Here is a 12,841-nt window from a genome sequence, read left to right on the forward strand (position 1 = left end):
TGGACGTCACGGCCGTGTGGTAGGAGCCAGCGAAGTCGCCTTTTTCGTTCATGGCCCCGATGGTCATGTTGGAGCCCAGGTCATTCATCCAGCGCCCGGTCAGCATGCACTGGAGCAGTAGGAGCCGCAGAAGGGAAGCTGGACAAGCCGCAGGTCCCCCGTCCACCCAAGAGTCTGTACTGCCAAGTGTGATGAGCTCAGCCGTGGGCTGGGGAGGCAGGTCGCATCTGGGAGGGTGTCCTGGCTCCTGGGAAGCCCCAGAGAGGTCTGGGGACCTGGCTGAGGAGCTCCTCCATCCTCCCAGGATGATGGTCCGCATGCGGCAAGGCTGCAGCCAGAGCTGGGCAAGGAGAGAGGTGGAGGAGCAGAGCAGGGTGTGCAGTCCCGACCTGGGGGCTGGCAGGAGTGACGACCACATGGACATGGCAGAGGGGGCAGGAGCTACGGGACTTCATTTACAAGTGCAGTTATAGGCTTGAAAATCAGATTTGTTCTTTTGTCATCACTGTGCCTGTGCGCACACCCGGACCGACCAGCCATGGAGTCCCTGAGTGACCTGGGAACTCCCTGGCTCCATCCGCTTAGGTAGGACAACAGCCGGACTGAAACAGTTGTTGGGCACTGAGATGTGGGGCACTGAGATGTTCAGTGTTGAGACATTTGTAAACAGTGGTTAGGAATAGTCCCTGCAGAAATGGTTGCATAAGACAGTCTTCTGCATGCGGTTAAGACACGTAAGTGCTGGAGGACCCCTGCAACAGAGACTCTTTTTCCATCCAGACAGTGACCGACTGTTTGAGGGATTTGATCTTCTATGTGAGCATGCCAAGATCCCAATAATTTAGTTTTCCTTTTTTTAACCAATACACTACGTGTGAGCACCTGTGCAACACAGACACGGCAGCAGTGATACACTGTGCACGACTGCAAGGTGCCTCCTGCCTCCTCCTGCTCCCCGTGCCCCTGAAGGCATTCATGGTGCATGAATGACCATGACCAAGGCTTGCTATGCAGCAGCAATGGCTGGTTTTCCTCCCAGAGGGAGGTCTGCAGCGGGGCTGAAGGGTACCCCTTCAAGGTTTTGCAGACTGCTCAAACTGTGGTCAGCACTGCCGCCTTGCTGGAGCACCCCAGGACTGCTGCACAGCCTCCAGGGAGCTCTGCCCCAGGGAAATGTTGACATGAAGGCAATAATAAAGTCAGGAGGATGCATGCAGTAAGGCTGCAGGCTTAGTGAGACGTCCCACTGCTGAGCTGGCCACGCTTTGGGGTGAGAGCAGAGTCCTGTGGTCCCTCTGCCACCCTCTTTCCTAATTCTCAGGTTCCTCTAAAGCAGGTAAAAGGCTGCACAGACCAAAGGACACCGTAGCAGAGGGCTGGCATAAAGGCATTCTGCTCAGAAAGGGTGTAAGGGAACTGAAAAAGCTGGAGAAATTCCAGGGAGGCACTGAGAAGGAAAGAGCAACATCGCTCCAGAAGTGGAAGATGGACCCAAGAGGGAAAAATGTGAAAAGCAAACCACATGCAAGTCTGCAACGAGGTGGGCTAAAACACAGAGCAGGTGGAAAACTTGCGAAAGCCACGGATGCTGTTAGCAAAGCTCTCCCATGACATTTGTGGCAGGAAAACCCAGGGGAGCAGCGGGAGGTGGCAGCCCCACCAGCCCACTCCCGCCTTTAGGTTGCTCAAATCCCAGGCAGGGTGCCAGCGCGGGGCACGCAGCACTGTCTGGGGTTATTTTGGGACTGGACAGCTCGAGGACCAAGTTTCAGATTCAGAGCTGGAGCTGAGTTACCCGAAAATCATTTGTTTTGGCTGGGAGGGGTGACTCAGGCAGCACCAGTACTGCCCATTACAGTAAGCTGCAAAGTCTGGCAGGCAGGGATTTGGGGCTGGATTTGCTGGACGTCTGCTTTCCAGCAAATCACACGCATGTCCCTAGGAAGAGTTTTGGGGCTGGATGTGCTGGAGCTGTGCTGCCAGTACAGATCAGCCCTCGCCACTCACCAGGGTTATGGACACAGCTGAGACCCTGCACCTGCCTGCTTGAGTGCTGCCTCGGAGCTGGGGGGGGGGCTCCCAGCCAGATTTTTGGGGTACAGAAGGCCCCCCCAGCTTACACTCCCATCACGCTCACCTGGCATCGAGCAGGGAAGAGCCAGTGCTGGCCTGCGCTTGGTGTCAGAGGGTCACTTTGGGGATGCACCATCCCATTTGGGCTGGAAAAAGGGCTTTCTTCCAGCTGGTCTCTTCCCGGAATAAGAGAGTGAGAGCTTCACCCTGCACCCACTGCAGTGCTTTAGCCCACCTTCCCCAGGGCATATCCACAGACTGCACAAGGTTGGGTTTAAAGGAAAAATAATTAATTTTATTTGGGTTTTGGGGGCATCTTCCCCCAGAGCTGATAACAATCCTGACGCTGGTACACACTGATGCTGCTGAGGGGTCTCCTGGTCTCCCAAGTTCGGCTGAAGCAAGAGGGTTCTGCCTCCTCCTTTCAGCCCATCCGAGTGAAGACGTTGCAGCCGGTCCTGTGGGGAAGCAGAAGCCCATCGGTTCCTGGCCGGCGGAGAGGCAGGAGTCCCAGCCGGGTGTCCCTTGGCTCACCTGGTGGCTTTCCAGTTGCTGGCCAGGAAAACTTCTTTCAGCCGACAGCGAAGCCAAAAGTGCACTGCCCGTCCTCATCCAAGTGCTGGGAGCCGACAAGGGGGGACAGCTCGATGGGTTTCTGGGCGCCCGACACAGCAGTGTGGTACCCGCTCCTGGAGAAGTCGCCCTGGCTGTCGACTGTGGACACGTGCATCCTGGAGCTCAGCTTTCTCTCCCACCAGCCGGTCAGGACGCAGTGCTGGGAGACGAGCAGACGTGTCCTCAGGGGCTGCCTGCACACAGCCCCTACCCCTGCCCCGCAGGCTGAGCCCCCTGCCTGCACCCCCCCAATGCCCACGGGGTGCCGGCCTCACCTTGCCGTACCTTGTGGAGTGTTTCTGCTCCTGGCTCAGCCACCACTTCGTGTTGGTCACCTCTGCCTCCTTTGTGCCAGCCTTTTCCCCCCTGGGAATCTCAGCTGCCCGGCAGAGGAGCTTGGAAAAGAAAGAGAACTCAGGGGCAAGCTGTGGGCAGTGGCATAGTAGGGTGCCTCTGGAGCCCCGTGAGTGCTCAGGCACTCGTTTTTAAGAGACATGATTTATAAAGTCGATGCCATCTCAGCCATGTCAGGAGGGCCAAAAGCCGGGGTAAGCCGAGCAGAAGGGGAGAGGTGAAAAGGAAAAGCTAAAGGCAGGAGCCCCAGACAGGTAGGAATACAGGCAGGACCCCCGCTCCAGCCCTGCCAGGTGAGCTGTGTGACCCCACGACATGTCTGCTTGTGCGTGTTGGGGATGTGTGCCATGCTCGGCACCAATGTGTGGAGAGTGGCTCGGCACGAGTGGAGAGCCCACTGGGATGGGTAGAGCCCTCGGGTTCACGCTGGGCTCCTGCATGGCCAAGGAGGTGGCACAGCCAGTGCCCTGCAGCATCCCACCTGCAAGGCTCCAGCTCCTGCTCCAAGCACTGCCTGTCGTCTCCCACACCACACCTCCCCGGTCAAGGGCAAGCCACCCCCTGGGGCAGGGTCCTCAGGTTACCCCTGTCCCAATTCCCCTGCATGTCCCTGCGGTGGGGGTCCCCAACATGCATGGCCCCTGCACCAGGGAAGGGATCCCCATGCACATCCCTCCTGGGGACAGGGACAACCCCGGAGCATCCCCCCCACCTTGGAGCACCTGCCTCGGCAGGAGGTCCTGTCAGTGTCCTCCCTGGAGACAGGGACAGGGATGGGGATGGGCACCGGGACAGGGCTGGGGATGTAGACAGGACTGACTGGAGCTGCCTGCTGACGTGGCTCAGCCTGGGGGTCCCTGGCCCGGGTCCCAGTGTCTCCTGGCTGAGGGCTGTGCCTGGGATTCACCCCTGCCCTGCAGGAGCCCCTGCAACCCAAACTGCCCCCTGGTCGGGGGGGGACAGAAGGACGGGGAGTTGCGAGGACAAGGCGAGGGTATGTGTGTGGGGACGGCTGGTGATCTGCAGTGGCTCCAGGGATTTGGCAGATGAAGGAAGCGAACCTGTCCCAACAGTGATAGGAAAACCCCAGGGCATTGCTGGCTGCAGGTGGGCAGCCCTGGTTGCACGTATCAGGCGAGAGCAAAAGGCCAGTGAAGGTCGGGGCAGGATCAGGCCAGGGTGGGCTGTTGCTGTGGGGGAGCAGGACAGCTGCTGAAGGATCAAGGATGGGGCCGTATGGGAAGCGGGGCCAGGATGGGGGATGTTTGGGGCAGCTGACAAACGTGGCTTGGGGACCGGTGGCAGTGACACTGTTAGTGCTGGCTTCCTGTGAACGCTATGGTTTTGCTTTCTGTTTCTGTTCCCCTGTTTAGCAAGGAAGCTGCTTACATCATCTCCCATCCCATGGGCTGCCTTCTTAGGAGACCCCCAAGAGACAGGGAATTTGCAGCTGTGGGGGTGACGAAAGGACAGAGATGAAGTCTTACTCCCTGGGGGTCCCGCATGGTTCTTGGTGGCCCCATGTCCCCTGGTGGGGTCCCCCCACCAGGGCTCCCAGCCCCATCCTCCCACTCCCACTGGGGTCTGGAGGCTTTAACCTCACAGACCGTTTGGAGAAGTGTTTGGGGACCCACTCATGCTGCTGGTGACAGCCACAGCGGGCGTTTGTGGGGGGGGCGAGCGTGAGAATGAGCACAGGGCAGTCAGGGAAGTGCCAAGGATGCCAGTGTGCAACGGGGCTGAACTGAGGGGCTGCATGTGGAAGGCAGGGGTGAGGATGAGGGTGCAGGGGTGAGGATAAGGATGCAGCTGTGGCTTTTGATAGAAAGCTGAAACACCAGGCATGTCAGCCAGTTGGGCTTGGCTGGTACAGGCATACCCTGGATAGGCTCTGGTCCGTGCAGTCTCCAGGAGCCGTGGGGGCTGAGAGCAGCCCCAGAGCCCAGCAGGGAAGGAGGGAATGGAGCAGAGGCTGAGGAAGGCTGGGGAAGGGCGGGCACACCGTGAGAGGAAGAGGATGGTGGACAGGCCCTGACAGTTTCCTGGGGCGCTGTGTGCTCTCTACCCCAAAGTCCCTGCCCCATCCAACAGTCTCTTCCCTCAGCAGCCCTGCAGCCCCGAGGCAGCACCTTCTTCCTTTGAGCCCTTCATGTCTCTCCCTGCCCGCACAGCTTCTCCCCAGGGTGCTCAGGGGCACCTGAGTTAGGAGCTACAGATTAGGCAACTTGTGAGTCAGACACTTCATGAGTTGCTGAAGTGATGAATTAGTGAGTTCATGTGTTAGATGGATCCGTACAAAGGGCATTGCGCCCTTGTTTGACGTGTTTCTTTGTTTTCTTTCCTAACAAGCTGGTAAAATAAAGTTTAACGTACAGGCATTGTCCTGTGAATTTGAGCGCCCGAAAGGAGGCTTATCCTCTTCCACCCTCGGGCTAATGGGGTGACGGCCAGTTAGTGAGAAATACATGCATATGTACATATTTACAGCAGGGATCCCTCCAGTATCTGGCCTTAGCCACCCAGTCTGCTTAGTAGCTGTCCCGGGAGCCCCAGGTCCCTCCAGTATCCAGCCTGGACTTTGGACCACCCCAACACCGCAGGCTCCCAGCTTATGACCATGGTCCCCTCTACGGGGGCTGGCACCCAGCCCTTCCCCATATGTGCACCCAGGACCAACCCCCCCAACCCAGAGCAGTAGCTGGCAATGGAATTTAATGGGAAGACAGGGCAAACTGAGGTGCAGAGATGCAGGATGAGGTGAGGTGAGTGTGCTGGCTTGCCTGCACGCAGACTTCACCCCGACCCCGGGCCATGGGGCATCACGCTGCTCTGCACCAGGGATGCTGCCCGGGGCCACCCACCGCAGGGCCCCTGTGGGTGCCCCAAACAGGGGCACAGGCAAGAAGGCACCTGCCGAGGCCCAAAGCCATGGCCAGGAAGCGGGATTACCCAGCTGGCTGGGTCCTCCCCTTGTCCCCCCAGCCCCGTTCCTCCCAGCCCCCCGAAACACCACCCTGCCCTCCCTGAGCCACCCCCTGCCCCCCACCTCGCTCTGCCCATGGCCACAGAGTGGCTTCTTGCACCCCAGGGACACATGGGGCACGGCTCTTTGCCAGGCGGAGAGAGGTTTATTCGGCTCCATGTGTGGTGGCAGCAAGCTTTGGGAAGGGGGGGCCCTGCCAGCAGGCTGCTGGGAGGCACTGGGAGGCACTGGGAGGAAGCAGGGCAGAGCGAGGGTGTGTTTCCCGGCCAGGATGCTGGGAGCAGGCGGGAGCCCAGCCCGGGACCGGGACAGCAGAGAGCCTCGAGGATGCAGGTGGGACAGCAGGGTGCAGGCAGCTTCGGTCCCCATCCCCATCACTTGATGCGCGTGAAGATGGAGGTGCCGACCCTGCGAGGAAGCCATGTCAGCAGGAGGGGAGGCAGGGCTGCGGGGTGGGAGGGCAGGGTCAGGGCTCACCTCGTGGCTTTCCAGGCATCCCTGCGGGATGGGACCTCTTCTCGCAGGAGCCACATGGTCTCCAGTGTCTCCTTCCCGCGGTGGTCCATGAAGCACTGGCCCACAAAGGCGGTGGTGGAGTCTGGTGGGGTCCAAGTGGGACAGAGGGGGCTCAGAGCCTGCACTTCCAGACATGGGAACCTCGGCCACCTGATTGTGGCAGGCAGACAGACAGACAGACACCCCCCGCCACATGCCCTGGGACAGCCAGATGGACCTCCCTGCCACATTGCCCGGATGGGTGGCTTCCACATTGCCCGGACAGACAGATGGGCACCACACCTGCTGTGTCCCTTGGACAGACAGATGGAGACTCTCATCACCCCTCCCAGACAGACAGACAGACACCCCTGCCACCTGCCCCAGACAGGCAGCCCTCCCCCCGCCACATCCCATGGCAGGAGCGAGCGCATGTAGCCGGTCTGTGGCCACAGCCAGTGTTTCTTTGGGTGCCACGGGGGTATGTGGGACCAGCTGGGGAGCACCCCGCTCCCAGCATGGGCAGGGGATCACTGGCTGCCCTGGGATGCCCTGCTGGGTACCGCTGTACCTGCGAACTGCCACTGCACGGTGAAGCCGAAGGTGGGCTGCCCCTTGGCACTGGCGTGCTGCTGGGCCCCTTGCAGGGGTGACACCAGGATCTGCTTGTTGGTGGCCGCCACGGCGGTGTGGTAGGAGCCCGAGAAGGTCCCGGCCGCGTCCAGGGCTGAGAGGGTCATGTTGGAGCCCAGCTCGTTCCTCCACAGTCCCTGCAGGTCACACTGGGGACCGGGGGTTGTGCCGGCACCTTGGGCAGTGCCGAGCCACAGCCCCCCTCCAGCTTGCCTGGGCAGTGGGACGTGTGCCCCGTGTATCTGGGGCTGGCATGGCCCCTCCGCAGGGCAGCTGGGACCGGCGGCACCGGCTGGGCCAGCACCTCTCGCTCCCATGGCAGGGCAGGCCAGGGCAGTGCAGAGCTGGGGGTGCTGGGTACCCCCCTATACCAGGGGTAGGTGACCAACACTAATCCCAGGGACAGCACAGCCAGAGCTGGCAGCCCCCTCAGTCACTCATGCTGCACCCTGGGATGGCACGGCATGGCATAGGACAGCAGGGCACGGCAGGGCACAGCAGGGCACAGCAAGAGCAGGCAGCCCCTCGGACACAAACGCTGTGTGCTGGTATGGCACAGCACAGCGTGTCATGGCACAGGGAAAGCATGCAACCCCCTCAGCCATGCACGCTGTGCCCCAGGCGTGGCACAGCACAGCACTGCACGGCGTGGCACAGCACAGCACGGCATGGCACAGCACAGTATGGCACAACACACTGTGGCAGGGCACAGCACGGCATGGCACAGCACAGTATGGCACAACACACTGTGGCAGGGCACAGCACGGCACAGCACGGCATGGCACAGCACAGTATGGCACAACACACTGTGGCAGGGCACAGCACGGCATGGCATGGCACAGCATGGCACAGCATGGGACAGCATGGCACCAGAGAGTACAGCACAGCACAGCAAGAGCAGGCAGCCCCTTGGCCATTCACACTGTACCCCAGGGATGGCACAGCACAGCACAGCCGGGATGTGCAGCCCCTCATCCAGTCACCCTGCACCCTGGGGACAGCATGACATGGCACGGCATGGCACAGCAGGAGCGGGCAGCCCCCCGGACGGGTGCTGCCCCCAGGCTTCCCCTACCTTCCTGGCAGCAGCGGCGCGGAGGCTGAGCAGGGCCAGGGAGAGCAGGAGGCAGCAGCTGATGCTCCCCATGGCGGCAGTGGCGGCGGTGGCGGCCGTGCGCAGTGCCCGGACTTTGCCTGCGCTGCCGCCCCGTGCCCGCTCGGTCCCTTTTATAGCGGAGGGGGCTGCGACCGGGCAGCGGCCGCCCATGCCAGGCCTCCTGCCAAGGGCCACCCTGGTGGGAGACGGGCCACCAGCCACCACGCTGGACTGAGCGGGGTCCTGCTCCCCCAGGCAAGGTGGGGGTCCCAAGGGAGCACGGCGGTGTGGTGGGGGCTGCGATGGAGGAGCCTGGGCCGTGGGGGGGTCACAGCAGGGGACACACACTGGACCTTGGGAATGGTGTCAGGAGAGGCCATGGGATGTTGCTGGGGGGATGGAGGAATGTGGGCACTGAGCCACGACACGACAGGAGCCAGGTGGGTGTTTGCAGCAAAGCTTTATTGGGAAGAGCAGGTGGTGGGGCAGGAGGGGGGGTCCACACCCCCAGCACTGCCGCCGGCCCAGGAACCCCCATGCTGCCACCCTCACTCCTTCTGTGAGGGCAGGCGGGTGAAGACGTTGATGCCGACCCTGTGGGGACACAGCGGGAGGAGACGTAAAGGTGGGAAATGCAACCATGCACAAAAGGCAAATGCACCCTCCCAGTGCTGAACGCCCACCCAGCCCCATCCCACCCCCCAGCAGCATTTGTGCCTTGGCAGGACCTCCGGGAGGCTGTGCACAAGTACCCCATCCTCGGTCACCCCCACACCGGCAGCAGCTCTGCCGGGTGCTGAGCACCGCGGGGTGGGAGAGCCCCGACCCCCTGGGGATGCACAGGGGACCCGTGTGGGGCAGGGTCAGGGGACTCACCTGGTGGCTTTCCAGTCATTCTTAATGTTGTCCACGTGTGACCGCAGGAGCCACATGGTCTTCAAAACCTCCTTTCCCTCCTCATTCAGGAAGCACTGGCCCGTAAAGACGGTGACGGAGTCTGCGGGGATGGGGCAGGAGGTGGAGATGAACGTGGCCAGGGCGGCAGGTCTGTGCCGAGCCGTGGCCCTGCAGCCTGCCCCGGTGCAGGGGACAGTAGACCTGGGCTGTCCCTGCTCTCTGGGGACAGCGGTGATGGGGAAAGCGGGCAGGAGGGGTCAGAGGGCTGGGGGTCTCACACAGAGATGGGCAGACAGCAGCAGGCTTCAGCCCCCAGCACACCCTCTGCAGCCTGGGACCAGGAGGTGACACCAGCCATGCAGCTCTGGAGCCAAGGATGGGGGAGCATCAGGGACACCACAGGGGATGGGAGAGCACTGGGGACACCACAGGGGAAGGCAGGGGATCATCAAGGACACTGTAGGGGAGGGCAGAAGAGCATCAAGGACATCACAGGGAGGGCAGGGGAGGTCTGGGGACACTGCTGGGAGGCTGGGAAAGGAGAAGCACCTGAAAAGCTCCAGTTGACGGTGAAGCCAAAGGTGGGCTGGCTCTTCTGGTTCGTGTGGTGCTGGGATCCCTGCAGCGGTGACACCTGGATCTTATTTGTGGTGGCAGTCACGGCCGTGTGGTAGGAGCCAGCGAAGTCGCCTTTTTCGTTCATGGCCCCGATGGTCATGTTGGAGCCCAGGTCATTCATCCAGCGCCCGGTCAGCATGCACTGGAGCGGAGGGGACTCAGCGTTGGTGCTGCAGCACAGCCTGGGCGCAGGCAGGGCGGCAGGAATGGGCACCCCCAGGAGCTGCAGCCCCCCTGCCCACCCTGTCCCATGCATCCCAGCCCTGCTGTTACCTTTCTTGCAGAGAGGCTGGGAACCACAAGGGCCAGGCTGAGCACCAGGAGGAAGGAAGTCACTTGCACCATCTCTGCAGCGGGCAGACAGCTGGTGTACCTGGGGATGTGCTCCTCGCAGGGCTCTACCGATGTGCCTGCTCTCTTGCCTTTTTATTGCTGCCAGGGCTGTGGGTGGCAGCTCCGGCCAGGGCGTTGTGCAATCTGGGTGTTTCCAAATTTGCAGTTTCCAGTCATACAAGAGGGTGGTTGTAGGCAGATATTCCCTGAAGTGACTGCTAAAACTGTCCTTGCTCATGCTTCCCTGACACCTCACGGGGAGGCCCTGGCTCCTGCAGGTCAGTGACTACCAGGATGGATGCTTAGCCAGGGAAAACCCCTCTCAGAGGCTGTTGTCCCTTCTACCACCCATTTGCCATCCCACTGCTATGCCCAGGGTGCACAGGGGTGCCAAGCAGCCTTAACCCAAATGCACCCCAGGATCAGCTGCAGCACACGGCCTCACTCTGCTCCTCCTCACCAGGTGTCCTTGTGCAAACCCACCCAGCACTGGGCTCCTTTCAGGGCTTTGCTTTATCCTCCCACGGTTCTGAATCAGGCTACAAAGCACCCCATCTCCTCTCACCCGGGGCTGGCATGAAGGTTTGTTGCTTTTTTTACAAACTGGCTTTTGTTGGAAGGAAATTATTTTGTTTATGAAAAACAAACATTCCCTGAATATCTTGGACGTCACATTTTAATGCTGACAAAAATTGTATTTACACAGTGATTCTTAAATAACTTTAAGCACGTATTTCTATAATTCCCCTTAAGTTATAGTTGTTTCTGGCTGGGGAGGCTGAAGTGGCTTGGTTCACACCAGATTTTCTCACCCATTCCTCAGTTATTTTCAAGGCAGCCTCCTAAAATACGTGTGTTTTAATTCCCCCAGTCAGCACAGCAAGAGCTGATGGAGCCCTATTCACCAGAAAATGTTCCTTTTCTTAAAATGGAGACAAGGCAACTCTTTGCAACATCTCAGAAATACTTCCCAAATTTTGCTTTCCCTTTAATCTCACCTTTGAGCCCCAATTTCTCTCTGATAGTAAAATTCATTGCTACCCAGGCTGGGGAGCACCGCACTTCTGCCGCCGGCATCTGAATGCCCCCCTCTCCTCCCTGCAGGAGCCCCACAGCCCTCTTGCACCCCTGCCTGCAAGAGCTCCCTGGCCAGAGAGCTGGCTGCCCACGGGAAATTCCTGCCCCAGTCTTTGTTTCCCTCTGTCTTAGAAATTAACTGCAGAACAAGGTGTGTTTTCCCACGCAGCTGCTGTTTGCTTTGGCTGTTTTTTCGGCAGGCAGGCACTACCTGGAGTGTGGCCGACGTTTGTGATCATGAGCATGGTTGGTCTGGGAAGGTTGCAAGGGGCAGGAGGGGCAGGAGGGGCAGCCATCAGCCCCTCACCATCACCGCCTTGCCATCATCTCCTTGCCACCACCTTGGTTCAGGGAGCTCCCACAGGGACCCCGTGGCCACCGGTGGGCATGGGGATGGGCAACACAACGTCTCCATGCTGGCACCGCTGCTGGTGGCAACCCACAGCTCATTTACAGCCGTAGGTTTATTTTAGCATCACACAAACAATATTGGTGCTACCTGCCCACAACTTTTATTTTTCCTGTATTTAATGATCCCTAACCCAGCGGCGTATCTTGCAAGTGCAGGGATCAGCTCAGTGCTCTAAGAGGCAGATTTCTTGACCAGTCTCAGCCAAGTCAAAAATAAAACAAGCCAAGAGCTGGGGTATCTCTGTGGGGTTTGCACCCTCCAAAGGGCAGCCAGCGAAGCGGCTCGGGGCTGGCAATCATTACCACAGCTAAATCCTGCAATGCCATGCCTGAGCCCTGGCGCAGCAGGGTATGGGCAAGGGGGAATGGGCAGGCAGGGAAGAAGTCCAAAGCAGAAAGTGCTGAAGAAGCTGAAAGTCAGCAGGGCTGTGGCTTAAACCTGTGTATGTTAGGGGTCAAGAAAGGGTTAATGAATAATAAGAAGAAAGGGTTAATGAATAATTAAACTTGCTGCTCAAGCTGGGATTGAGTCAGCCTTGAAAAATATTAGTACAGGCAAATGTTAGAGAAAATCATATCTGCAACCAAGAATTGTCCTCCTAGCCCACAGCTGTGCCCATGCAGAAGTTGCTGAAAGCTGAGCCTATCAGATACAAGTTTTATTGCGGTGATACAGTCAAAAGAGGAGGAAAGAGCAGAAATATCCCTTGATACAGACCGAACGCCCCAACCTTTGAAAGAAAGTCTGCGGGCAGCCTATTGCCTGGGGTTAAGAGCAATGCTGACTGATAGCAGCAATAAAACCCAGCCCAGTCAGAAGCTGTGCTGGCTTTGGTACCTGCTTTTATCTCTTGCCAGCTGAATCGGGACGTGACTGTCCCCAGTGGCTGCCAACACAAGACAAATGGAGGTGGGCAGCCCAGGTGAGACGCACCAGTGCCCTGGCACCCCCATCCCCCTCCAGCCTCGCCACGGTGACCCTAAGGGAGAGCATCTCGGTCCGTCTCCACCGGCTGTGGGCTCTGCCATGGGAGGACGACACGACACCGGCTGGTCCAAGGAGGCCGCATCCGGGACAACCTGCCCTTCCCGGATAACATTATTCTTCTGCCCAGGTGGATGCAGGAATGCTCCTCCCCCGTGAGCAAAGAAAAGGCCATTTATCACCCGCTGGCAGCACTGGGCCACTGCGGCAATGCCCTGCCTGCAACAGCTCCCAGGGCAGGCAAAGGCTGGGGGAGATGGTCGGGGGGGGC

General features: G+C 59.6%; 2 protein-coding genes across 2 annotated transcripts; both read right to left on the reverse strand.

Moving 5' to 3' along the window:
• Positions 1-6,399: 6,399 nt before the first annotated feature.
• LOC103903926 (avidin) lies at positions 6,400-8,300 on the reverse strand. Its single transcript, XM_009285237.1, has 4 exons — positions 8,229-8,300; positions 7,092-7,302; positions 6,503-6,623; positions 6,400-6,433 (listed from the first exon to the last, which is right to left on the reverse strand). The coding sequence occupies exons 1-4, from the start codon at positions 8,298-8,300 to the stop codon at positions 6,400-6,402; spliced, it is 438 nt and encodes a 145-aa protein (XP_009283512.1).
• Positions 8,301-8,693: 393 nt separating this feature from the next.
• LOC103903900 (avidin) lies at positions 8,694-10,171 on the reverse strand. Its single transcript, XM_009285210.2, has 4 exons — positions 10,038-10,171; positions 9,696-9,906; positions 9,126-9,246; positions 8,694-8,843 (listed from the first exon to the last, which is right to left on the reverse strand). Exons 1-4 carry the CDS (start codon positions 10,107-10,109, stop codon positions 8,798-8,800), a joined length of 450 nt encoding a protein of 149 aa, XP_009283485.1. The 5' UTR covers positions 10,110-10,171; the 3' UTR covers positions 8,694-8,797.
• Between the last annotated feature and the right edge of the window lie 2,670 nt (positions 10,172-12,841).

This window comes from Aptenodytes forsteri, unplaced genomic scaffold (genome assembly GCF_000699145.1).
Source record: "Aptenodytes forsteri isolate BGI_AS27 unplaced genomic scaffold, ASM69914v1 Scaffold120, whole genome shotgun sequence".
NCBI lineage: Eukaryota > Metazoa > Chordata > Aves > Sphenisciformes > Spheniscidae > Aptenodytes > Aptenodytes forsteri.

Bases quoted from the DNA above. Each gene is read 5' to 3' on its own strand.
- LOC103903926 (XM_009285237.1), bottom strand. From the start codon at position 8,300: ATGGGGAGCATCAGCTGCTGCCTCCTGCTCTCCCTGGCCCTGCTCAGC. The intron at 6,624-7,091 runs GTACAGCGGTAC...GGACCCCACCAG, and splicing joins CGTGCAGTGGCAGTTCGCAG to ACTCCACCACCGCCTTTGTG. The intron at 6,434-6,502 runs GTGAGCCCTGAC...GCTTCCTCGCAG, and splicing joins GATGCCTGGAAAGCCACGAG to GGTCGGCACCTCCATCTTCA.
- LOC103903900 (XM_009285210.2), bottom strand. From the start codon at position 10,109: ATGGTGCAAGTGACTTCCTTCCTCCTGGTGCTCAGCCTGGCCCTTGTG. The intron at 9,907-10,037 runs GTAACAGCAGGG...CCTCCGCTCCAG, and splicing joins CCAGCCTCTCTGCAAGAAAG to TGCATGCTGACCGGGCGCTG. The intron at 9,247-9,695 runs GTGCTTCTCCTT...CCATCCCCGCAG, and splicing joins CGTCAACTGGAGCTTTTCAG to ACTCCGTCACCGTCTTTACG.